Here is a 27,159-nt window from a genome sequence, read left to right on the forward strand (position 1 = left end):
AAATCTTCCACATATATACCATTCAATCCACAGATGACCTCAGATGGGCAGTGCTCCGTAATATTATGTCTGGGTAATAATTAGTCATTTGGTCACAGTCATAGTGGTTTTCCCTTTTTCCCTGAAAAACAACTCAAAATGTGAAGGGATGATTTTTAATTCTTACGTCTCAATGCGACCTGTTAAAAAAAACACAAAATTGTGAATCTTTACATCGTAATTTTTAATGTGTTCTTGTGCACAGGCTACAATAAATTATATGAATACTTTGGCTTGAGCATCTGACTGCATCCAGTCTATGAACACCTACAATGAGGGGAGGAAAGACTGCACAGACCAGAGTGTGTAAAGCAACACACAGAGACACACTTTTCAGCACAGTTGCTCTAGGTAATTAAAGTGAGATGGATTGTTAAAGCTCAAGTCACTTGTCTGAGAGTAACACTGATCAGGACTGGTGGCTGAGGTGAGGGGACCTGAGATCGCAGCCTGTGGCTGGGCCGAGTTTGGTGTCTGAGGGGAAGGTTGAGTAGAGAAGAGAAATATCAGGGTTTAGCAGAGCATTTAGCATCAGAAAAAACAAACTCAGTCAGTCAGTGCACCTCAGGTACATTTTAAGTAGCAAATGGTTCAGAAAATACAAGTCAGACCGGGACCCTGTTTGTCCCTTCCTCGCAAAACGGAGTGAGTGAGAGACAGATGACAAGTGACAAGACAAAGAGACTATATATATATATACTCCGTAGGGTGACCCCTTGCGTCTACTGGATGTATCTGCATCTCATTCTGGTTGCACTTCATATAATAGGTTTTTCCATCACATTTCAATATTCCTGTGTGTGAAAACTGGTTTTGTAGCTTATTTCTAAATAGTGAATATTAGCAGAAGGAATTCAGTCTTCTGCTAATATAGACAAGGAACAACAAAAAAGTGTTGTTGTTTGTAAGTAAAAACAAGATATGACTGGCTGCAGTTGCATACAGTGAACGTGAAGGGTGGGGGATCTCAAAAGAACAGAGTAAATTTGTCTCTTCTGCTACAGTGAGTTTAAATATATATCCATGCTGCTGCTGAGGGAAATATTATTATTATCTTGGCACAGACTCTGTGTTTAAACACAACACCAGGGCAGCCTGGTGCAGGTGCTGGTTCAATCCCTAGCATTCATGACTAACACTTAAGCCAGGACACTGAATCCACTTTTATGTGAATGTGGCCAAAGGAGCCTTGACTTCCCTCTTCAGGTATTGGAGCACATTTTGGTGTGGGAATGCAGACTATCAGCATCCTGTACCACAGATTCCACTGGTCCAGTCCTGGATGACCCCAGCCTTCACCAGCTTCACCAGGAACTCCTTCTCTTTAGATATGTTGTGAGTCCAGGACTGCAGAGTGGACACACACACGCGCGTGCACACGCGCACACACACACACACACACAAACACAACACACACACACACACACACACACACACACACACACACACACACACACACACACACACACACACACACACACACACACACACACACACACAACATGAGGTTTGGTGTAGACATCACAGGGCATATTTCTACCATATGAAATATCACATTTCATTTAAAATGATGATTGTTTGTTGTTACGGCCCTCGTGCTGTGTATTTTATTTGCTTGATTTAATGTATTTAATTAAATTTGATAATGTAACATCTCCCATCCCCTGGACTTCACTAAAAATCTCCTTTATCAGCAATTCTGATTGAAATGCCATTTCTTTCTGATGCCTGTTTTAAACATATAAACACAGAACATATTAAGTACTCAAAACATAGTACATAGTACAACATAGTATACAGTCAAAAGGCACATGGTGGATAGGATGAGACTTGTAAAAACTTCATGGCAAGTAATGTAATGTACCTCCACAAGATGTATTGAATAGAAATTAAAGATAGCAGCAGTTAAGATTATGATGAGCAACATTTACAATAAAAAAAGGTACAATTACTACAAAAAGTGACAGGTGCATGTTAGCAAAAACACATCATGTTTTCATGTCCCAGGAACATAACTTTTGTAATTTAACAAGGTGAGAATAAATGGTGCAGTATCACAGACACTGAACCACATATTGCAGGATCTGAGAGGCAGAGTGAAAGCTAATGAGGAAATTTAATAACACTTGTTAGACTTGGATGTGTACATAAATACAAGTACATTTACACTTTTTCCTCATATTTCTAGAATCAATAAATGATCAGGTTATCAAATAAGACTTTGAAAAAAAAACCTGATCCAGTGCTACAGGGCTTCAGCAGCTAGCTCAACAGTGACTTATTAATGCTAAATTATGCTCTCACAATATTGAGTCTTATGTCGGAAGTTTTATCTCTACTGCCTGAACTAAAGAATATGTAGTTTTACCAGATAACTTAAATCGTAAACTGGGTGTCACAAGGATTTAAAGGGCCCATATTTTAGACCTTTCTGGGGTTTAATTTGAGGTACTGTTACCCCTAAGAAAGTGTGCAATGTGTATTTCCATGTCCTCTCTTCTGCTTCTCTCTGGAGCTGCAGACAGAACAGGCTGTTTTCGCCTGCCTCTTAAGTATTTATGAGCCCCTCCTCTGATTGGCTGACTGCACTTTGAGTGACACGCAACCAGGCCTATCACCGGTCTCATTCTGGCACATTGACGATCTCTCTGGTAAACACAGCTGAAAGTCACATTATGTCTGGAGACAGCTGTAGAAGACCTAATAATAATATTATATAGACCTACATAATAACAGTCAGTTAAAACAGGATGCTCCTGAACGGTAAGTTACACCATATCATGATTGGTCAAGTTTTAGCAGGACAGATGGCCAATGTAGGAGTAACATCCCGAGTTACAGTACAGAGTTTCAGTACAGAGTTTCAGTACGGAGTAACGAGTAATGTCTATGTTAATCCGTTCTGAGCACACAGACACAACACATCATAAGAAATAAAGCGTAACTGCTGGTCTCAAACAGTAACGTTCCTTGCATCCCTCCAAGCTGCAGTGCTTCTTCAGTGTTGTTTGTTGTGGTTAGCCTGTGGTAGCGTGTGACTGTTTTTATACTTTGAGGGTCCCTACTGAGACCCTTAAAGTATTTATGGATAGTAAAAGCCCAGATATTGTATTTTACACAATATGGCCCTTTTAAGTCACTAAACTAATGTGTAGTTAAAAATAGCTGACATGTCATTTTACAGTGTACATTAGTGTTTTTCCTGTTAATAATGCTATTGAATCTTCATTAGTTGGAGACAAAGAGTCAACACAAATGTGCTGTATTTTCTAACCAATCAATCAAATTTGATTTGTATAGCGGTGGACTAGTGGCAGAAACTGGGACTATGGGCAGAAAAGGTCTCTGGTTCGTCTCTGGTTCGACTCCACGGAAAAACAACAAAAAGACGAACCTGGATTGATCTGTCCAAAAATCCAAGAGGATTCTCCCTACCCTGTCTAGTGCCCCTGAGCAAGGCACCTTACTCCCCCAACATCTGCTCCCCGGGCGTCGTACATGGCTGCCCACTGCTCTGTGTGTCCTGCACCAGATGGGTTAAAAGCAGAGGTTAAATTTCCCTCCTTGCATAAGTGTGCGACATCCTCTGTCCTTAACCCTCAACAAGAGTTAGGAAAAATTACAAAAACAAACTTTTAACAGGGGGAAAAAACACAGAAACCTCTCCCAGGACGTACAGAGGTGCAATAGATGCAGGGCTCTGATGCTTTAAGTGCGCGTTGACAGCTGTTGTTCTGCCATGATCAGCCATCTCTCCACCAACACTCCACCCCACCACATGCAGCTGCAGCAGCTAAAGCTAGAGCTACAGCTTGCTCAGATAAAGCCATTTTGTAACGTGCTATTGTTGTGATCAATGATGTCGATTATGTGGAATTCTCAAGAAGTCATTCACAGTGGTACACCTGACGACATGTAGACTTCAACTCACACAAAAACCCATTCCTTCCTTTAGTATTACAGGTCAAGCAGAATAATTCATGAAAGGCTTTTAATATTCTTTCTCCCTAGATCAGTGGCTAACTTGTGGAATATATCATCTATCATCATTACATCATCCTAAGATTGCTGCTGCTTTCAAAACGACATAATAACACAGAGCTAAATTTGTCTTCTGGGTCCGACAGACACCTGCATGCAGTAAATGGGTTATTAACCATACCTTTGTTTCTTTTTTGTTTGGAAAAGCAAAAATAATTAAACAATAATTAGCAAAAAAATGTCTTATACCTAAATAAACACAAACATCATCTGTCAGTGAAGTCTGTGTTAAGCCATGTAGCTCAGTGGCTCTGCACTTAAACACAAGTATTTGCAGTCAGAGCAAATAAACTGGAGAACATGTATGTGGTTGTTTGAATGACCTTGGCTCTGAGTAATTTATTAGTACAATGGAGACTGTGAGACTGTGAAGCATTGAGAATGGCAAATCAGACACTGTATGTAGTGTGCCTTCACTGTCATTCTCTTAAAAAAACAACACCCATCAACATTCCTTGAGATTTCAAAAACATCCCAGGCCACCACTCAGCATGCTTAGTAAATCCCTTCCAGATTCATGGGAGGCATTTCAAATGAGAGAAAGGTCATATTTAACTGTTCCAGTGCAGCGTAAACCTGGAAACTAACAAAAAGGATTTTGGTCAGAATGTTAGCAAATTAGGGGTAGTGAATATGTTTCATCCATTAAAGGTAATAGAGGGTCACATGGAGCCTTGAGGCTTGATTGACATTCTTAAACTAGCAATATTTGTGTACAAGTAAGTAAAGCGTCAAAGCAAACACCGAGGAGATTTTTTATTTCTTAGAAAAAATTGAATGAAATATAAGCTTGACTTAAATGTCTTACATCTAGCAAACCAAGCCCAATGCCAGTGTCTTTGCTAGTTTTAGACCAACATTGTTGCCATTTTCTCTGATTGAAATATTATCCACTTGGTTTGGTCAGGTATATTGGCACTTTGTTGCTATCTAAACTGTTATTTGAAGGCCAAGGTGCAAGCTCAAGGTGGCTTTTAAAGGGAATTTGATATGGTCCTCTTAATGGTATATTTTTTACTTTATTGGTTTATTTTCAAAGTGTGATTTTTAGTGCTCTGGAATTTGGTTACTGGTGTGGACCTTATTTCCTTTTAAGCCAGGAGTACTCTGTTCGTTTATATGAAGCTTAGCGCAAGTTCAGTGAGGAAGACTTAACCTGCAAAGTGATCAGCTGATTGTGGGTGTTCCTAAATGTCCAATCAGGTCTGGCGCGGGCTCTTCAGCCAATCATTCAGCACCTGTCAAACTTTAAAAATCCCTTCTCTTCTCTTCCGCAGTCAGGCGTCCTTCAGTGACGCGCATAACGCAAGCTGTTGCTCATCTAGCTCATTCACATCTCAATGTCGGATCCTGACAATGATTATTTCCCAAGAGGTTCGGACCCAGCATTCAAAGATACGTTCAAATCTACGGATCGTCGGTGCAGGACCTTCCGCCGAGCGAACCTGACGAGTCTCCCACGGGGAGGCCGACTTCCTCATCGCTCAGCTTCAACATCGCGGCATCATGCGGCTTCAGGCAGGCCTCCTTCTCGGCTCTGTGACCCAGCGGTTCAAGTATACTGTCCATTGATTCAGCCGGATCGCAGCTTGGAGAACAATCCAGCGGGTCCCTCAGCGGGTCCCCCGCCTCATCTGTTCGTCTAAAACCCTTGCACGCAGCAGCGCCGCTTAATGCGCACTCAGCGAGTGCGTCCCGCGTCCAAACAGAGACGTAGATCAGCTGTTCCTCGTGCTTCAGCATTTTAAACCACAACACAATCTGCTTCGTCGGGAGAGTCAACAACCCCGACGCATGCAATACACACCTGAACTGGCCGAATTGCATCTCCTCTAATCGAGTACGGGTGCGCGTGCACCTGATGGGTGTCTCGTATATATCCTGAGCCCATTTGGAGCGTCTGTCGTGCACTTCCTCAGAAATGAACGCTACGCAAACGCAGATGCAATTGCTCCTGAATATGTAGGATCCGGGATGGGATCGAGCAAAAACAGTAACTTCCTCGAGTGTCGCACGCTTATGTTCACGTCATGCAATTCCAGGGAGTCCTACACGGCCTGATTTCTCTGGATTCTCATCCCGGTCAGTCTGTCCAGGCGCTCGATCCCATCCCGGATCCTACATATTCAGGAGACAAGCAATGATTCCGACCGCTCTGCAGTCCTGTATCTCTTACTACGAGGCTTAATTAGACTTAGGTGGCCGACAAAGCAAATAAATGAGTAAGCTCGCAAGGTGCTCTGTTTCCTAAAGCAGATATTACTGTTAAGGCTCCAGTATGCTTCTACGTTCTCCGTTTCTCGGAGTGGGCTCCACAGGGGTCGAAGAGTCTTTTTGATTTTTACTAATTCGCCACTGTACGTCGAAAAAAATTCACCGCCAAACCCATAGGTGGCGCAACGGAAGACGAGCTCAGAGAAGCCTACCCCAATTTTCGGAAGAAGAAGTCCACTTGTGTTTATATTTCTCTGTCAGCCTGCCTCCCACACACTGAACCATGGCAACTAACAGAACTAAATAAAGTGACACCCAGCGGGTCAAGATGCTGATGTTATCGTTTCTTAGCGCAGCGGTTCCCCGGTCTTGTTTCCGAACTGTGTTGCTGATTCCACAGCTTGAATCTGCTTGAGGCTACACGGACCTAGCTAGCTCCCCCCCAGCTTCCACACACAGTCAGCAGGGACTCCCGGCACTAACTACTACCCAGTGTTTGCTTCTAACCTGGCGGTATTATAGAAACAGTGTCATGATAGAAGTGGAATTAAAGTCGTGACGGCGGGGTTATGCACTGTTACCACCGCAGTTAGCATGGTGGCTAGCCCGCTAGCCTAGCCTGCTAGCGCCGTTTTTAAAGCTTGTTATAACCGTCTGTGACCGTGCACACATGCCGTCAGTGCTCGAACGAGCCACCGTCAATCGGACAACTCCGCTGGCTTAACACACGTCACATTAATCGTAGAATCGTAGTTGTGTTTGAGTTTGATGTGACACAGGGAAGGAAACAGGAAGTTTGAGGTCCGGAAATGACGTCGAACAGAAATTACGTCGTACGGAAATGATGTCGTTCGCGGACCAATCACAGCCAAGAGCTGTCCGTGGCTCTCCAACATGAAGACGGAGAGAGGTGAAAAAATCAGAGGTGTACGAAAAGCTCTCCGAAGCGCTCGGAGAGGGCGTTTCACGACAGATAGGGCGGTCTTATCTGTTTGTTTTACAAAATACGCTCAAGCATAAATTGGCCTTTAGTTTAAAAAATATCCTCTGGCGACGGTGGGAATTACTCGCCTGACTCCAGATGCAGTGCACCAATGAGCTGCCAAATTCTCAGCCAATTTCTGCGATGGCTGCTAGGGTTACCTGTTTAATGGGTAAACACATGAATCTATGCCGCTCAGCTCATTTTACACTGTGAGCGTCGCGTGGTATACCGAGCACAAAATGTTGCGCCTTTTTCATAACGGTAATGCAGACTCATAAACTCTGGAGCGAATTCAATAACATTAAGTACTTCATTTTCTGATCAGGTCCTGATAACTAGTGATGAATGTTTATTAGTTCAAGTGAGAGCAGAGTGGAGGAGGACACAGAACTCCTGCTTGCTACAAACCAAGTGCAGCTTCTGCTCTGATCCGGAGCAGCCGTGACCAGAGAAACCAACTAACACACACAACACATTTCCTGTGTCCCTGGTATTTCACTTAATGGTCTGGTACAATGATTTTAAAAACAAAATAAATATATATAGATAAATAATAAAAATTAAAACACTATTAATAAATAAATAAAATCACATTCTTCATATGTAAATCGTTCAACTCATCGTTCACATAAAATTAAAAAAAAAAAAAAAAAAAAAAAAAAATATATATATATATATATATATGAACGTGTTCACGTACGCATTAAAATACAAACTATCTTCAGTGGCGAGATAATAGGCACGCTGTGATCGGACCAAGGTGCAAGTGCAACAGGTGACTTAATTTAAACTGTCAGACGCGTGTTCCTGAGAGGTCCTGCAGTTTCATCTGCTGGATGACCCCCCCCCCCCCCCGATAGTTCCCTGATGTCAGGTGCATCACTCTCCAACTAAACGCTTCATCACTCGACATCCCGCAGTCAGAATTGAAAAAAAAAAAAAATAATAATAAATTAAAAAAAATAAATAAATAAAAATCGTAGAGCATATTTGTGACATCACAAAATCCTCCCTTGCAGCTAATACGTCACAAAGCAGCAGCTGCTTTCCTCAGCACTTGGCGATGCACATCATCCCTAATGAAGCCATTTAAAAACTCCATCTATGGGACTCAGAATCTCACGCAAAGGTGCCGATCCAACCTGCGTCAGGCCCCATTTTCACGATCACTATCGACGTCACTTCTTTAAATAAATAAATATATAAATAATAAAATTAATATTAAATAAATATTAAATTAAATAAATAAATAAAACATTATAATTATTATAATAATAATAAAATATATAATAAAAATAATTTAAAATAAAATAATATATATATATATATATTTATAGCAGTACATCCCTCTGATTATATGCAGTCATTCACAAATGCACTCCATTTGTGAGTTTTTGGGGATTTTTAAGGATAATGGCTGCAAGCCCTGGCCTTCTCCATTTGTCCTGTTTTCTTCATTGCTGAAACCTCCCCTCTAAAACAAAACATGGGTCTTGACCAGCATAAACAAGTTTAATTAAAGCAAATGCTTGCCTGCACTCTATTCAGCTCATGCATTCATTTTTTTTTTTTTTTTTTATATTTTTATTAGGAGGTATGGTACAGTAGAACAGGAATCAATGTCAAATTTACATTGGGTATCAGTAAAATCTCAGTACAACAATTAACAATATATAGAGATATTGACACCATAAAAACACTGTGCATCATGATGGATTAAGATTAAGATATACAGTCTTCCTCCTAGGATGTTTTTCTTATTTTAAGGACCACATGAACGTGGTCATGCGAACAATACATTACACAACTTAATAAAAATAATGATAGATAGATAACTGAAAATTCTATTTAGTAATAATTAAGTATTTAAGCTGCACAATATAAATACATTAAAAGAAAAAATAATAAAAGAAAAGAAAAAAAGAAAAAATTTTAAAAGTAAAAAAAAAAAGAAAAGAATAAGTAAATGAATCAATAAAAAGAAAGAAGAAAGAGAGAAAATAGAGAGAGGGGGGGGGTCCGTCAATCAGAGGGCAGGGACTGGAGAGAATGGAAGAATGTAAGAAAGGGAAGCCACTTATTATAAAATTTGTTAGAGCTACCTTTCACTGAATATCTGATCTTTTCCAGCTTTAGAAAAGACATGGTGTCTTTGAGCCACTGAGTACTAGAGGGAGCTTTAGTCGACTTCCAGTGGAGAAGAAGGTGGCGTCTTGCCAGTAAGGAAGTAAAAGCTAAAATGTCTAATTGAGTAGAGGTAAACCGGTTATGGTTCTCTGGGAGCCCGATTATGGCAACATGGGGGGGGGGACTTTTATAGTCACTGAAAGTATTTTTGACATGGTGTCAAAATAATTCAACCAAAAGCGAGAGAGTAGCGGACAAGAGTAGAACATATGGGTTAAATTGCAGGATGAGGCATGACATTTGTCGCATTTGTCAGTGATACTGGGGTAGATTTGCGACAGTCGAGCTTTAGAAAAGTGGACTCTAAACAGTACTTTAAACTGTATAAGTGTGAGACGAGCGCAGGATGAACTTGTGTAAATTTTCTTAAGAGAAGTGTCCCACCAGTCATCCTCCAAGTTTAGATGCAGTTCATCTTCCCAAGCAGCCCTAACTTTAGTAACTGGAGAGCAATCAAAAGACAGAAGTTCATTATAAACTTTAGTGATGAGTGATTTTTGAAGTGGATCGTGGTTTAAAAGCACCTCCCACTGTAGGGTCGGCGGCGAGGAGGGAAAAACTGGAAACAAAGCTTTAGCGCAGTGTCTAATTTGAAAGTATCGAAAGAGATGAGAAGGTGGGAGATGAAATTCTCCTGAGAGATCTGTAAAGCTTCGAAAAATACCATCCTTGTAAAGATCTTCAAAACATTTCAGGCCTCTATTATGCCAAGTGAGAAAGGTTGAATCTGTAAGCGGAGGTCGAAATAAATGATTGTTCAGTAAAGGAGCTAAAGTAGATGTTGATTTAAATTTGAAGTGTTTCCTAAACTGATACCAAATTTTAAGTGTGGAGTGAACCACTTGATTATTTGTGAAGCCTGAGAGGTTGGATGGAATAGAAGAGGTAAGTAGAGCAGGTAAGGAGGATGAAACACATGACTGTGCCTCCAAGTGACACCATGGCAGATTCACTGACTTGAACCAAAATTACATTTTTTGAATATGTGTCGCCCAATAATACACTTGGAAATTCGGAAGTGCCAATCCGCCATTGAATTTACATCTCCGAAGTGTGGATTTGCGGATCGTAGGAGCCTTTCCACACCATAAGAAGTCAGCAATAATTTGATCAGTTTAAAAAAAAAACTGTTTTGGCAGGAAAAGTGGGAGACAATGGAACAAAAAAAGAAATTTGGGCAGAATGTTCATTTTAACCGCGTTAATTCTTCCAATTAACGAGAGAGGTAAGCTCTTCCATCTTTGGAGGTCAGATTTAATTTTAGACATTAAAGGTGAGAAATTAGCAGAAAAAAGAGAGTTTACTGTTCTGGTTACGCTGATCCCGAGATACCTAAAGCCAGAAAGGTTCATTTTGAAAGGGGACATCTGACTGTGTGAGCTGTGTAAAATTGTGGGAATGGAAAGGACAGGATCTGAGACATACAACAATAAGTCATCAGCATAAAGTGACAACTTAAATTCTGTGCCCAATAGGAGATCCCAGTAAAAGCGGAGGAGGACCTCAGAAAGATTGACAGGGGCTCTATAGCTAGCGCGAACAATAGAGGAGATAGGGGACACCCCTGTCTGGTGCCACGGGTTAGAGTAAAAAAATTGGACTGAATGCCATTAGTGGAAATGTTTGCTTGTGGTGATGTGTAAAGGAGATGTATCCACGAAATGAACCCATTACCCAATCCAAACTTCTTTAGTACAGTAAATAAATAGTCCCATTCAACCCTATCAAATGCTTTTTCAGCATCGACCGAGATCACTACCTCAGGTGTTGTTGTGGCAGTTTTAGAGTTAATAATATTTAGGAGTGTTCGGACGTTAAAGAATAACTGCCGCCCCTTAACAAATCCAGTTTGCTCATGTGAGACAATAGTTGGTACAATGTTCTCCAGGCGATAGGCCAAAGCTTTAGCAAGGATCTTAGCATCTACATTTATTAATGAAAGAGGTCTGTATGAGCCGCAGAGATTCGGATCCTTATCTTTTTTTAAGAGGAGACTTATGGAGGCTTGTCTTAAAGTGGGAGGGAGAGTGCCATGTTCCAGGGACTCCTTTTAAACAGCATGTAGCAAAGGGGACAATTTATCCTGAAATCTCTTAAAAAATTCCACTGGAAATCCATCAGGGCCAGGAGCCTTGTTCTTTTGCATACCTCTCGCAGCGAAAGTGATTTCTTCTACTGTTAATGGTGAGTCAAGTTCTTTAGCAGCATCTGAGCTTATCACAGGGAAGATGAGGCTATCTAGGAATGAATTCAATTTAGTGGTGTCAGGTGGAGATTCAGACTTATATAAAGAGGAGTAGAATGAGTGAAAGACAGAATTAATGGTGGCGGGATCCTTATGCAATGAGCCAGATGAATCTTTTATTTGAGGGATCGCACGTGAGGCAGCCTGGCGACGTAGTTGATGAGCCAGGAGCCGACTTGCCTTGTCACCATGTTCATAATATGTGGAGCGTGATCGTAAAAGAAGTCGCTCTTCATCACTAGTGGTGATGAGATCAAATTCAGTCTGTAAATCAACACGCTGTTTAAGTAAACTGGGAGAGGGGCAAGTAGCGAGTTGTTGGTCCAATTTGGTGATATTGATAGAGATTTCTTGCAATTTGGCTTTACGGGACTTATTCAAGTGGGCAGAGTAGGAGATAATTTGTCCCCGCAAGTATGCTTTTAATGATTCCCACAGCAGTGAACATGAAACTGGTTCCATATCATTTTGATTTAGAGAGATATAATCATCATTTTAGTTGTAATAAATTTGGTGAACTTATCATCTGAGAGAAGTAATGTATTGAACCTCCAAGGTGTTGATTACCGGGGTTGTGAAGAGAACTGAAAATCTAAAGAAAGAGGGGCGTGGTCAGAAATAACAATAGGATGATAATTAACAGACAGTACTTTGGGAATTAGTTTAGCATCAATAAAATAATAATCAATCCTAGAGAAAGATTGATGCATCTGAGAAAAGAAGGAATATTCCCTGTTACGAGGGTTATAAAATCTCCACGGATCAGTGCAACCGTTCTTGGACACAAAATCTGAAAGTGACCTCGACATTGAAGAAGGAGTCAGAGTACGTGGGTTGGAGCGATCTAGGTTGGGATCAATTACACAGTTCATGTCCCCGCCAATTATAAGGAGGCTGTTGTTCAATGAGGGAAGACGTTCAAATAGCTTATTCATAAAGTGTGGATCATCGAAATTGGGGGCATATATGTTAACTAATAAAATGGGAATATGGAATAGCGTACCTGCAACAATTAAGTATCTGCCGTTTTTGTCTGATATCACCTTAGAAGCTGAAAACTGAATTGACTTACCAATTAAAATAGCAACCCCTCTGGCCTTAGAGTTGAAATTAGAGTGAAACACCTCAAAAACCCAGGGACATTTAAGTCTGACCTGATCTTTAGTGCGTATGTGGGTTTCCTGCAGAAACACTAAGTCCGCTTTAAGACGTTTCAAATGAGCAAATATCCTTGATCTCTTAATTGGACTCCCCATGCCTTTAATATTCCAGCTCAAGAATCTCACAGAGGACCCAGTGAGTGGGACATCAGAAGTATTAGTATTTGTGGCCATATGTTAAATCCCTGGGGATAGAAATAGACTGAATGCGGATCCCCAAGGAAGGAAGAAGAAGAAAAAGGAAGAAGAAAGAAAAAGAGAGAAAAAAAAAAAAAAAACACAACAAAAAAACACATTGAACCACCCCCCCACTGCACTTACAACGACCCCATCCCCAAACGATGGAGAACCAAGTGCTAACTCCACAAGGAGTCAGATCCCTAAAACGAACACTTTTGGCTTTTTGCATAACTATTAAGCTTCGGGTTGAGCTCCTGCAAGCCTAGCAACATTTGACATGAAGGTACAGCCAATCAAGATCAAGTTAAACTGAAAACCACATACTGTGTGTTTATGAAAATAAGAGGAAACAGATTAACTGAAAGAAGTAATAAATGTCAATATTAACTGTCACTGCTACCTCAGCGGCTTGTATCACCTCTCGGTTCTCTCACACGTTGAGCGACCTGATGAATGCGCTGGCCTCCTCCGCTGAATCAAACCTACTCTCCGCACCGTTGTGAGTGCTCCGGAGGCGCGCCGGATAGTGCAGACCATAGAGGATCCCCGGTATTTCGCGGAGCTGGTGTCGGACATCAATAAAGGCGGCTCGGGCACGAGCCGTCTTCGAGGTATGGTCGGGAAAGACGGAGAAACTCAGCTCTCCAACCTTGATCCGTTGCTGGGTCCTGGCTCGGCGCAATATGTCCTCACAGTCTGTATGATAGTGTAGACGAGCGATTATGGGGCGAGGGCGCTCTCCGGGCTTCGGCTGGAGAGTACGATGTGCGCGGCCCATGAGAGGCTCCTTCTCCAGCTCAAAAGCCTCCTTGAGCAGAGAGGAAACATCCGCAGCAGCAGAAAAGTTGGAGAAATCTTCGGGAATTCCCACTAACCGTATGTTATTGCGCCGCGATCTCGCCTCCAAATCCTCGCATTTATTGTCCAGTCTTATCAGCTCAGTTGACAGATGCTCCACTGTAGCCTGTAAGGTATTGATGTCATCGGAGCAGGAGGAAAGGGATGTTTCCATTTCACCTACGGTGTTCTTCAGAGTACGCACATCAGACTGGATGTTTGTAATGCTGCTGGATAACTCCGACTTCACTGCCTGTAGCTCAGTCTTGATGCTTGACAAGTTCTCAAGCAAGGCAGCCTGAAGCTCAGCTCTGAAAATGGCCGCCATCTCAACCCGGAGTTACGGAGCAGCTCGGCCTTAAAGTCGTGTGAAGGAGCCCCACCGGCGACTTCGACCAGGCAGGAGGGTGGATCACTACGAGGCGGGGATGCAGTGTGCGAAGCAGGCCGCGGCGGTTGTACAGGTGGTTTGGCGTTTGGAGGCATTTTGGTCGACAAAAAGATGGCGTTAAATTCAGATTATGAAGGAGGGGAAAACACACACCGAAGAAAGATGCAAAAGGTGTACCTAAAATAGTTTTTTTAAAAGTTGTTGCAGGAGCTCAGAGAAACAAGTCCTACTCCATTGGTCGCAACACCGGAAGTCCCAGATCATGCATTCAGGATAGGAACTGCTACTTCAGCATACCAAGGTATTTCCCTTGGTTCACTTCAACAATTGGGAAGATTATCTTCTGCCTTCATTTCCTATATCCATCCTCGCATAAAAACACTCCTTTTTGAATCAAAGTTTGAAAAAACCTGATGTCAGTAAATCCTGCATATAACTGGTGGTGGTTCCGTATTATCTGCTAACTCTTTTGAGTCATGCTAGCTATACAGTTAAGTTATCATTAAACACACAACTGGGCACTTGCTCTTTGCATACACGGTCTCTGCACTACATCTGGTCGGAAGGACCCCATAGGTGCGAGTGGCCTATGTGCACCCTGTATTTTACTTTCGGTCCAGCTGACCTTATTTTCATTTTGTCATATGACTTAATTTCTGTTACGGTGGTCGTGCCGATTTGCATTTCTGTTTATATTTTATTTAATTTGGTCTTGGACCTTAATTCGTTGGTCAAATGACCTTTTTATTTATGTTTGGTCCTCGCTGACCGTTTATTAAGTTCTACATCTTGCACTCACCATGGCTTTAACTCGGTCCAGCGGACCTTCATTTAAGTTTGCCATGCCACTTAATTTCTTTTGGCGGTGTGCCGAGCCGTTCTAATTTCTGTTTGTCATGCGACTTAATTTCTGTTACGGTGGTCGTACTGATTTGCATTTCTGTTGATATTTTATTTCATTTGATCTTGGACCTTCATTTCATTTTGGTCAAACAACCTTTTATTTAAGTTTGGTCCTTGCTGACCGTTTATTAAGTTCCACATTTAGACCCTGCACTCACCACGACATTCACTTCCGGTCCAGCGGACCTTTCTTTTTGTATCAAGCAACCTAAATTCTGGTTGCGGTTGCTTTACTGAGATATAATTCTGTTAGCATTTTATAATCTAGCCTTGGACCTAACTTACTTATGTCTGATAACCTTTAGTTATGTTCTACATTTTAGATCCCATAATAATACCTGCACATATGATCTTTTACTGTTGGTCTCCAGACCTTCGTCTCATATAATTATCACTCGGGTTGCAGGTGCACTCTAACAAGTCATCTCTATATTTCTATTAGATAAATGTTATAACGATTGTCTGTTTACCAAAGCATGTTTTACTTCGCCAGAATACTACAACACGAGGTAAGACTCATCATTATCTCACTTCCCCTGATCTACCTTCTTCGTCTTATTCTTTTGGGGGTGTTCCTGTTCGATGCTCCACCCCTTCTAATCCTGATGACACTCACAGGGGTCTAAATGCCACAGACTCTAAACATTCATATTCTTGTGTGTTTGCAAAATAAATATTGCAAATTGGAAATCAAGTCTCTCCTAATTGAACTGCTATTGCTGCTTTTCCTCCTGCTCGTCCTCTCCAAACCGGCGTCATCCTTTTTTTTATCTTAAACTATTGCCACACAGAAGTGAGTGGTGAGTTGGGGGTAGGTGACTAGGTGACTGAATGAGGGTGTGGGGAAGTGATTTGCAAAATAATATATTTTATGGCTGATATATGGTGTGTTGTGGATTTGTTTTCGCAAATTTAGTCACAAATGGTTTGCAAACATATTGGTAATGCTAAACAATATGGGGGTGTCGAGTGAAAGCAGATAGTAGAGGGAGTAGATATAGAGAGATACAAGTAGAAATGTATAATAGTGGGTTTATATACTCACAGTGTACATCCAGTGAGCTACACTAATCAAGATTAGAGAGTCCACTGGTGTGATAGTAGTTTAGGTTTCTCTGCATATAAAGTGCTAAGTTAAAAACTGCTGCTGACATGATAGTAATATATGTATCTTACCTTTGTTCATGAATCATGACTAAGTTCTAAATACACTGTGAACATAGCTCTGTTGATTATAAGCCAGGTTACATGACAGTTTGTAATCAACAAACACATTGTTCTGCTAACCTCGCCCACACCCTGTCTACAGCAGTTCTTTACTCAATCCCACTTAGAATGATAAGAACTATTTCTAACTAATCAGGTCTTAATGTACCTCTTTGATGGCTGACATCCTAATCTTCTCATAGTAGTGCAAAGGGGCATGGGGAGTCTTCATGTTGTAGCCAAATCCAGCAACGGCTACTTCATCGCAGTTATGAAGGGCCATTGTTATGGCAACTGACCCCAGGGTTGGAATATTCTGAAAAACAGACAGAGTGTAAATTAAAGAGTTTGGTTGAAACAGGTAACCCAGCCATGACCTGTATCCCAGGACGCTTATAGTGAACATGTGAAAGTACAGCAGAGGAGGCTTAAATATATATTTGACTCTTATTGTATAGATATCTTACAGATGTGAACTCTGAGGCATGGTTATATTTATAACAAGCTAAGAGTGATGCTGTTTGTTTTCAGGCTCTGTGTAGGTGCTCAGCTCCCTGCAGCATCTGCTGTGTGTTCACAGATGCCTTCATAATGCAAACAGACAGACTGGAGAGTCAGCTCCCACAGCTCTAGCCCCGACCATTAACTTAACAGTTCACCAATCCTACTACTCCTCTACCTCAAACTGAAAATGAAAGCAGCTCTCACCCCTCTACCCATCTGTCCATTGTTATAAGGTAAGCCAATAAGCTTGAAGGAGGCCTCCTGGATGAAGTAGGGGTTCAGGATGCGCATGTCGCTGGGCTCCCTTGGCACGTGTCTGGCCACCGACTTCCAGAAGCCATCAGTGCTGCGCTGAGAGTCAGAATGAGGTAATTAAATTGTGTGCTTAGTGTGACTCTTACAGTGAACAAACCACACAATAAAAACACAAAATGCAATCATATGAACCCTCCAAACCCGACATAGCAACCAGCGAAGAAGTTCTTGAAGTTGGATGATATTAAATTAATAATTTAAGTGGAGAAGTACAGTGAGCTGTATGATCCTCAGCACATATGAGACAAAGAAGACACATGTTGGGCTGTGTTGCAGTTAATGTTGGAGCAACAAGTAAGAATATGCTTGAAAAAAATGATTAAATGCCGTTTTTACTGCAGGCTGATAACAGCAAAAGTATGTGACATTATTAGCGCGGCGCCTCAGCGTCCGGTGTGAACAGCCAAGCGCCGGCGCTCTAGGGATTAGCGCGGCACTGCGCTTCGGCGTCGCTTCCACGTACAGTGTGAACCCGGCGTGATGAGCAGTCCGCCGCGGTTGACGTTCGCAACATCGTCCAGGGCGGGGGGCGTGGCGGCAGGGGCGGCAACGGCAAAAAAAAAAGTGGGTTTGTGCGCCGGAGCGTCCACGTGACTGCCTCTTGTCCAGTTGTGTGATCGACCCACACTGCCTATCGCGATTGACGTATTGGGAACCCCTGCTCTAGCTTATTTCATTTGTTACATCGGAACCAACTAATTCTTTGTCTACCTGATCCCAGGATCTCCACGCCATCCAAAATGCAGCCTCCAGTTATTCACTCTACACCTGCACCTACCTTCCCCCTGCTCCATCTGCCTCTCTTCATCTAAGAAACTCATGCAAACTCAGTCAGTGTGTTTGCTTCTGGGTCTGCTTTAAAAAACTGAACTTAAGGCGCAAAGTGTCAACGGTGAACTGTTCTGTTTTTTTGTCCTGGTTTAACCTGTGAAACTAATTGTTTTTTAGTCCTGACAAATGTTCTGCAACTTGGCAACCAGCTGTTGAGTACACGATATGCATCCGGCTTACACTAACACTCACATTATATTGTGATTGTGATTGTTTTTAAATTATTTCAGCCCTTTATCACTCTTATCTTTTAATGAGCACAAATTCAATCAGATTTATAAAACAATCTTTAGTTTAACTAAACTTTATTTAAAGGAGACATATTATGCCCATTTTACCACAAGTTGATATGGTTCCTTGGGGTCTTAATGAAATGTCTGTAACATATTTTGGTCAAAATACCACAAGGATCATTTTAAACAGCACCCTTTTTACCCTTTCTAAAACAGCCCTCCTCAGATTGACCTGTTTTGAGCATAAACCCAGTCTGTTACACTATGTTTTGAAAACATACAGTAGTGTAACGTACTGGGTTTATGCTTATGTTTTGTTATGACTTATGTTCAGTTAAGACACCATGTTAAATGAGTATTGAGATGTCCTGAGGGTCAGAGAACAGGTCGGGTGGGGCATGTGACAGTTCTAGACCAATGGGGTGGGGTTGTGTGGGATGACAGGTTCTCATTGGCTGGTTTGTTGGGGGTCATGGGTGAATGAGGAAGGAAGTGTCGAAGACGGTTGTTGACGTGAGGAGTGTCGGAGAAGGAACAAGGAGTGTGACATGTTCGTGTTGACTTTAATAAAGTTACAAATAAAAGAAGAAGACGTAACAATACCAATGAACATCGCCAATGCCATTGGTTAAAGTCAAGTTTATTACCGATGCGCCAATGGCAGTAAACAAGGCCAATATTGGCCGCAACCGATGTACGGCCGATACATCGGTGCACCATTACAGATTAGTGTACATGAATGGTCATGTGATGTGTTTTCAGGTGTGTTATGGGTAGAAATTATTTTTGATACAGAGATAAAATGGTCATCTGCAAGTAAATAATTTCAGTTTTAAAATGAAAGTAAATAGTTTGGATTTGGAAAGTCTCCCTGTCCCTGCAGCGGAGAACACTGAATACAATCTAAGCCACTGTGTATATGAGAAATGTTGATAGTTACCGATTAATATTGACACTAAGTGGAAAATATGATGTTGCTTAAGTAGCAAGTGAAAACAATACCTGAGCAGAGGTTTCGAAGGAGAATTCAGCGCCATTAAGACACTGATGAGAAGCCCACCCAGTCCTGATGGCTCTTTATGAACAGTTACTTGGATACCTGCCTTAGGGTTTGCTTAGGTATGGCAATGGTGTTGTATTTATATAGCGCTTCTCTAGTCTGATGAAGACCACTCAAAGCGCTTTACAGTACAGTTACACATTCACCCATTCACACACACATTCATACAGTGCATCTACTTGCAGCACTTCGTTATTCTATGGGGGGCTATTGAGGGTTCAGCATCTTGCCCAAGGACACTTCGGCATGCAGATGGTTCAGACTGGGGATCGAACTGCCGACCTTCAGGTTGGAGGACGACCACTCTACCCCTCAACCACAGCCAATGGTATGCCGGAGTAAGCGGCAAAGAGAAACCAAAAAGCAATGCTCTGAGCTGTTAGCTCATAGCACTGGTACCCTGTAAGTCTATAAACTACTCACTAACGGATCAGTTGGGAATCCTGTCTGACTGAGACTATTTTGCTCCTCTATTGGAACTGGAAACCTAACACCTCTCCTCTGCAGTACTGGGGGGCAAAATGTTGTGGAAAACACATCTGCACACAGCAAATGTGATCAAATGTCAAGCCACTCTCAAATCCCTTTATTGACTATAAAGTGGCATCTCCTACCACCTGAAACTTACGAGCCTTCTGAATGAAATTATTTCTCCATTAACATTGTATTTTACAAAAAGTACAGGAATCACAGGTCCACAACCTAATGCTTGGATTATATCCTTAGCACATTTGCAAAAAATATTTTCCACTGCTTAGCACTCAAATTTATTAAATGCTCGAAATTACATTACTTGAAATAACATCAAGTAGCCTTCTGAGATTTATTAGTCAGACACATTACTTTTAAAAGTTGTGTGATCTGCTTATGAAGAAATATTCAAATTAAGTATCTCTTCCTTCTCTCCTGAATCTTGATGCTGCTATCAAGACAGTTGACCTAGGTATTTTCTTAGGTAGGTTAGAGTGGGTATAATGTGCAGAGTAAACTCGATGTTTGATTCTTGGACCACTATTCTTTGAACTCTTTATACTTTCACTCACATATTATATGGAAACAGTAAATTTGCCAATGAACTTAATAACAAAACTGAGAACAATTTGGTGAATATCATTAAAATGTTAAATAATTAACCTATCTTGTTAATACAGTATTATTTGTGTTTCCCTTAAGTCCATTCCTTTCAGCTGCTCTTTGCTCAAGGGGTTATTCAGAAAGTATTCACAGACCATAGACTGTATATGAAGATGAATGACATGACTGCTCCCCAAAAGTGAAGTCAATTAATCAAATTTTACTTGTAAAGCCCATATTCACAAATCACAATTTGTCTCATAGGACTTTAAAAAGGTGTGACATCCTGTGTGTGTAGTGTGTAACCATTTTGTAACTTCTTTCTGAACTTTTCCAGCATAAACACTGACAGATCTGGTCAGGACCAATACACCTCCTGGGGACCAAAATCCAGACCGAATGAGGCACAGGGTCATTTCTAAAGTTCCTGGTTAAAGGGATAGTTCACACACAGGAAATAAACACACACTGCAAACAAGCTTTCGCCCAATAGCAAGCGCAGAGTGTGCGATAGCATAGCCCCTTCTGGTTGCCAACTTTTAGGCCTAAAACTTGGTGTAAATGACGCTGTTTCGAGTAGAATTTAAAAGTCAGGGCTTCCTGACGCTTGGATGATACCACACAAACAGGTTATGTTGTGTTTTTTTCTGTTGTTTTATTATGATTGAAAATGATATCACCAGTGATTTAATTGTATTGGACTTGCCTGCAACACTGTTTAACCCTGAGACTCCAAAAGTGTTTTGTGGACTCAAACACCTCACCCAGCCCTTCATCGGCAAAGTGGTGAGTAGATAATGAGTGTATTTTCATTTTTCTGCGAACTATCCCTTTAAGGTCAGGGATACAATTCTGGCTAGGCTGTCCATAATAAATGATAGTCAATGCAAAATCCTAATAAGGAGAGCTGCACAAACCTGTGTTTGTGTGCGTGCTAGTTCAAGTGTGTCTACTGTGTTCTCTGCACTCCACTGAGTGTCTATTAGTGATTATAGAAGGCAGCTATTTCAGGAGTTCAGTCCTCTCTAAATAAATGTATATATGATATGTTTTGTATCCAATTTTAAAGAAGGGATTCTATCAGTTGTGAATTTTTACATTGAATGTTGGTGTAAAAAATATGTTATAAGTCATAGCCTTTGTCCACACTAAACTGTTTTAGGATTTTGCTACGTTTATGCTTCTATAGTAGCGCCTAAAGATGGGACTTATCACAACACCACTGGCCCTGTTTAGAAATATGAGACTTTGGGGAGCAATAATGTAGATGCCCACATTTGCTTCCTGATTGGATCTATAAGGATGTCTCTTACAGGGAATCTGCCTAATTTGAAAGCCTTACATTTTGTGTTTACATGCATCTTCCTATTTTATCACTCTAAGTCACCGGCCTCCCAAACCAAAATTCTAAGATCAGCTCTCTCTACTTCTGCCGAAGTATGACCAGATCAGCATTATCGGTCATTTTAATATTCATATATGTTGTGCCAGTGATACTCTGGGAAGAGAATTTCTTTAGCTCTTTGAATCTTTTAATTTAGTTTTTCACCCCACTGGGCCAACCCATGAAAGGGACGCATACTCTCGATCTTGTTATATCATATGGCCTGAAGATCGACAGTATTTTAATATTTAGAATATTATTAACAACTGTGTATCTGATCACTTTAGTGTTTAGTGTTTTAGGTCTATTTGCTCTCTCTTTATTAACTTAACAGTAGCTGGCAAACTTTCGATTGCATTCTCATCCCTTTCTTATGTGCTTCCCCACATACCTGTCATTGAACATCTGGTGAACTCCTTTAAAAACCTCTGCTTTGCAGGATTGGATTAAGTTGCCCCTATCAGAACCACAATCAGTTCAGTGTCAAATCTACATCCAAGGTTTAATGACACCAGCCACTCTCTAAAGAGGGAGGTACATTCAGTGGAGAGCAAATGAAAAGCCAGCAAACTTAATGTTTATTATGAGCACATGAAGGATGAAATAGAACACTACAGTGAAAGAGGCACAGGTAACTATTTTTCCACCTTGATCCATCAGAATGCCCAAAAATCTAAAGTGCTCTTGACCGAATTGTGGGAGCATGACCACTGAGTAAAAAATGTAAAATCATTACAGAAAAAAGTAGATCCATGACTAACAGCAGGCAACCCCAAAGCCTGCCTGCCTGCCCCTGAGCACTCTAAAACAGTCTACATGCCATCCTTCAACTCTTTCTCAACAGTGCCTCTACCTGAACTCAATGATATGGTTTTGCACATGACACCATCTACTTGCCCCTCGGACGTGGTTCCCACCACACTACTAGGGGTGGGAATTGGCAAAAATGTGAGGATTCAATAGTATTGCGATATTTGGGCCACGATTCTAGAAGTATTGCGTATAGCGATTCTGCGATATATTGCGATACTGCAAGTATTGCGATTCGATTCTGCAATATATCGAGATTCATGTCCCCCATATTATTCAAAGGCATTACAAAAAATGAGGAAAATAAGACTGCTCAAATGTCACATTTAATTCTGTGAACAACATTGTCTTCTACACATTAACTGAAGTGCAAAAAAGGATAGTGCAAAAACTTTGTCCTTGAACATTCAGGACCTTTGTAATTATTTTCTTAATATAATTACTCTCACATGAAGACCTCTCACATGAATGCTGAGCTCCCAGCACATAACTTAAAATTATTTAAATACAATACAGTAACATAAAGCAGACATAATAGAGTAACGTAAACCTGAGAATAATCATATAAATAAGAGTAACTTAGAGCTTCAATCAAAAAATAAACAAAAATGTGTACTGCTAGAGTCCAGTCGGCTGCAAGGTCATGAGCCAAAATGTTAAAATAATTTTGGGATATTGGCATTTTTGTTGAGGAAAAGGAGTTGGTCAACATGCTCAGAAGTAAAAGTGCTCCTCTGGGCCGTTACTATATCTCCTGCAGTGGAGAACACCCTTCCAGCAGACACACTAGTGCCTGGAATGCTCAGGTATCTTTTAGCGAGTTTGGCTAGGAAAGGATACATTGTCTCATGAGCTCTCTACCAGTTGAGAGGGTTTTCGTCTAGTGGCAGTGGAGATGCTTCCTGGTATCTCTTCTGGTATAGCTTGGGAAAATGCTGACTTTTGTGTGGCTGTGGTAGAAAATGTTTCTCCCAGTAAATCAGCTAGCCCAGATCTTCTTTTAGGTGGTGGCTCTTCAAGCTCCTCAAGGTTCTGTCCATCCATTTCTACTCTAGAGGCACTGCTGGTCTCTTCTTGCCTAATAGTGGGCTGTAGGGAAACATTAGATAAATGAAAAAACATATCTCAGGTTTGAAATAGCTGTGGAATGTTCAATGCAATTGCTGATTCTGCATTAAAACAGATATAAGAAAATAATGCTAACCAGATGAACATAGGCTTGGTTTTAAAAAATCTGATAAATAATATAGCATTTGTAAAATACTTTCTGACATTTTAAAATAATAACCATTCAAACAATGTAATAAAGACTACCTGAAGGCTGGCTGCCTCCGCAACCAGTCTGGAATAAGTGTCACTGATGTCATCTGTGGTCAGGAAAGGCAGTGACTTGAATCGTGGATCCAGGGCCGATGCTGTGTGGAGGGTGTTTTTTCTTCAACAGTGCTAAATCTCTTCTGCAGATCTTGACTTAATGCCTGTTTGATCTCCCTCACAATTGGTTTGTCCCCCATTGCCTCACATGTGTCATTTAGCAGCTTTGCCTGCACTGGAGCAATGATAGACAAAGTGGGATTCTTCTCCTCTGAAACTATTTTTGTCGCTACAAACATTGGTCGAAGTGCCTGCATTATGTCCTCAGCATCTGTAATGTCATTTTCGTTGAGGGTGCAGATATCACTGCCTAACCTCCTGACCTCAGAGGACAACAGAGCAGCTCAGATCGCTGGTTGACGTTCCAGGAAACGTTCAAGCATTTCGTACCCACTGTTCCAACGGGTCACAACATCGGTCTTGAGCTTGTGAGTTGGGAGGTCCCATCAAATGGGGTGGGGGTCGGCGGACTATTCAAGGTGTGAGCAAAGGATCAGGGGGACGTTTCAGTGGCAGGGAGTTTATCGACATAATCCAGAAGTGATTTCCAGTGCCAATAAAACTTATCAGGGCGGCCTCTAAGGCTGAATTTGATTTTCTCCAGTTTCAATAGAAATAATAAATCATGTAGCCAGGATTTGAAGGAAGGTGGCTGGGAAGATTTCCATAAGAGAAGAATTTTTGTACGTGCAATCAAGGACGCAAAAGCTATAACATTTTCCTGCAGGGATGTGGTTACAAGTTCATCAGGAGGCACCCCAAAAATAGCTATCTGTGGTGAAGGACTAACTGGTATACCTAGGATGTCAGAGATAGATTTAAAAATTGATTGCCAGTAATTTAACAACTTGGAGCATGTCCAGAACATATGTGTCAGATTGCATGGCGCCTGAGAGCATCTGTCACAAGTTTCAGGTGTCTTGTCTGGGTAAAGTTTGAAGAGTTTGTCTTTGCTATAGTGAAGCCTAAAAAGAACTTTAAATTGGATAACAGAAAGTCTGGCACAGCTAGAAGAGGAGTAAACATCTTTCAACGCCTTTTTCCAAAGAGCATCGGAAATGCTTATCTGGAGTTCAGTTTCCCAGCCGGCCCTGCTCTTATTCACAGATAGACGTTTGTTGGTGATAAGAGATTATAGAGATATGAGACATGGCCCTTAGGCAACAACTTAGCCTGGAGTACCAGATCCATGCCGCTGAGGGATGGGGCTTGTGGAAACTGAGAAGAGTTGGCTCGAGCAAAATCCCGAAGTTGGAAGAAGCGAAATTCTGTATTACCTCGTCCGAAGGTTGAACATAGTTGGTTAAAACTGGCAAAGAGTCCGTTCATGTACAAGTCTCCCAGGCATCTCAGGCCTTTATTTTCTAGAGTTGCAAAGCGTGAGTCAATCTTGGCTGGTATAAATAAGTGGTTATTACGAAGAGGTGTAGTCTATCCAGATCTGCGATTAATCTTTCTAGTTCTTACTTACGCATTCTGCGTTGTTTATTTGCATAGGAAACATATGAAATTATCTTGCCTTCAAGGTGTCTCATAGCAATGATGGGGAGGTTTCCTCATTTTTGTTAGTGTCGCAGAAGACTGAGATTGAGTCAGAAATATGGTTACAAAATTTTTCTTCTCTAAGTAAAAGAGGGTTGAGACGCCAGGATCTAAAATGTTTGGGTTTGAGGTCGAAACAGAGATCTAGTACTAAGGCTGAGTGATCTGAAACCGTTATGGGTAAGTATTGTACATGAATAAGAGAAAAGATAAGAGTTTTATCAACTAGGAAGTAATCTATACGGGAGAAAGAACGATGGGCGTGCGAGAAAAAGGAATACTGACGAGAAGATGGGTTCGTAAATCTCCAGGGATCGACGTAGCCAAACTGGTCCATGATGGCAGACAGGGTTTGTGACATCTTTAAGGGCGGAATATTTCTGTGGCTCGATCTGTCAAGAACTGGGTCGATAACACAATTCAAATCCCCTCCAAAAATCAAAGTATGAGAGTCTAAATTAGGAATTAGAGAAAATACTGAATTGAAGAAGCTTTGGTCATCCCAATTAGGGGCGTAGATTGATGCCAAGATTACAGGCTTTTGGTATAACATACCAGAGATAATTGTATAACGTCCTTCTGGATCTGTGATAATATTACTGGAGGTAAATTGAACATTTTTCCTGATTAGTATGGCTGTCCCTCTTGTCTTGCAGTTAAATTGAGAGTGAAAGATTTGTCCTATCCATGGTCGGTTCAACTTTCTATGGTCAGTTTTTAGCAGGTGCGTCTCTTGAAGTAGAATCACATCAGCATTCAGATTTTTGATATATGTCATTATCTTAGTCCGTTTTAATGCGGCATTCAAGCCCCCCGTGTTTAAAGAGGTGAACCTTACCACTTGCCCACCGGTGATCCCTTCATCTAGTGAGCCAGTCATATTACAGCAAAAGGTAGAAAGGGTTTCAGGTCAATTCTAAGACGCAGACAGCAAAAGATGAGTAAAATAATAACAAATAATGTCAAAAACTTAATAAACCACAAAACAGTGAAGCTTGTCAATACTGAACACACAAAAAAGGTCTCTTTACCCACACTTCCCCGAACCCCCCCACCCCATCTGTGAGGAGACCCAGTCTCCTGCCCTTGCTCCCTCCCATGTTCCCCCCTGCCCCTAGGAATGTCATCCACTCCTAAACTAACTTGCTCATACTTCCCTTTCTGAAGCATCTCACCTCGAAGAATCATCTCAGAACCCGTAACTGAACAAGTATTATAATGTATTACATAACCCCTTTGAACCTTTAACAAAATACTTCAAAATACCCCTCCAACATGAGGTGGATAGCATATAAAAATAAAATATTCTGTGGAATGTGGACTATTACATAGTGAACTATGACCCATGTATAGTGTTGAATATAATTATTTACACTTACCATATTAAGTAAGCCTTCGAAAGCAAGCAGAACAGGCCAACTCCTGTGCTTAGTTAAGCTCAACATTAGTCAAAACTTACAATTATTGTGCTTTTCTTCATCTAAATAAAGACTACTGGCTCTGTAGAAATTGCAGCTTTAAGTAAAAAAAAGAGAAAATAATGCAGTATACTTCTGAACATTTAGTTATCTCATACAACCAGATAATCATTATGAGAACTGTAAACCATGAAATAAAATGAAAATAATTACAAAAAAATAAATT

The 27,159-nt window shown here is 41.1% G+C and overlaps 1 protein-coding gene across 1 annotated transcript in view; it reads right to left on the bottom strand.

Moving 5' to 3' along the window:
* Nucleotides 1–222: 222 nt before the first annotated feature.
* st3gal3a (ST3 beta-galactoside alpha-2,3-sialyltransferase 3a) overlaps nucleotides 223–27,159 on the bottom strand; it is a 70,474-nt gene continuing 43,537 nt past the window's right edge. Inside the window, exons 9-11 of the mRNA XM_061078201.1 lie at nucleotides 17,097–17,243; nucleotides 16,558–16,704; nucleotides 223–1,386 (exon numbers count right to left, since the gene is read on the bottom strand). Of these exons, the coding sequence (XP_060934184.1) occupies nucleotides 1,282–1,386; nucleotides 16,558–16,704; nucleotides 17,097–17,243 (399 nt within the window). The 3' untranslated portion in view covers nucleotides 223–1,281. The remainder of the gene's footprint in view (nucleotides 1,387–16,557; nucleotides 16,705–17,096; nucleotides 17,244–27,159) is intronic.

This window comes from Limanda limanda, chromosome 9, assembly GCF_963576545.1.
Source record: "Limanda limanda chromosome 9, fLimLim1.1, whole genome shotgun sequence".
NCBI lineage: Eukaryota > Metazoa > Chordata > Actinopteri > Pleuronectiformes > Pleuronectidae > Limanda > Limanda limanda.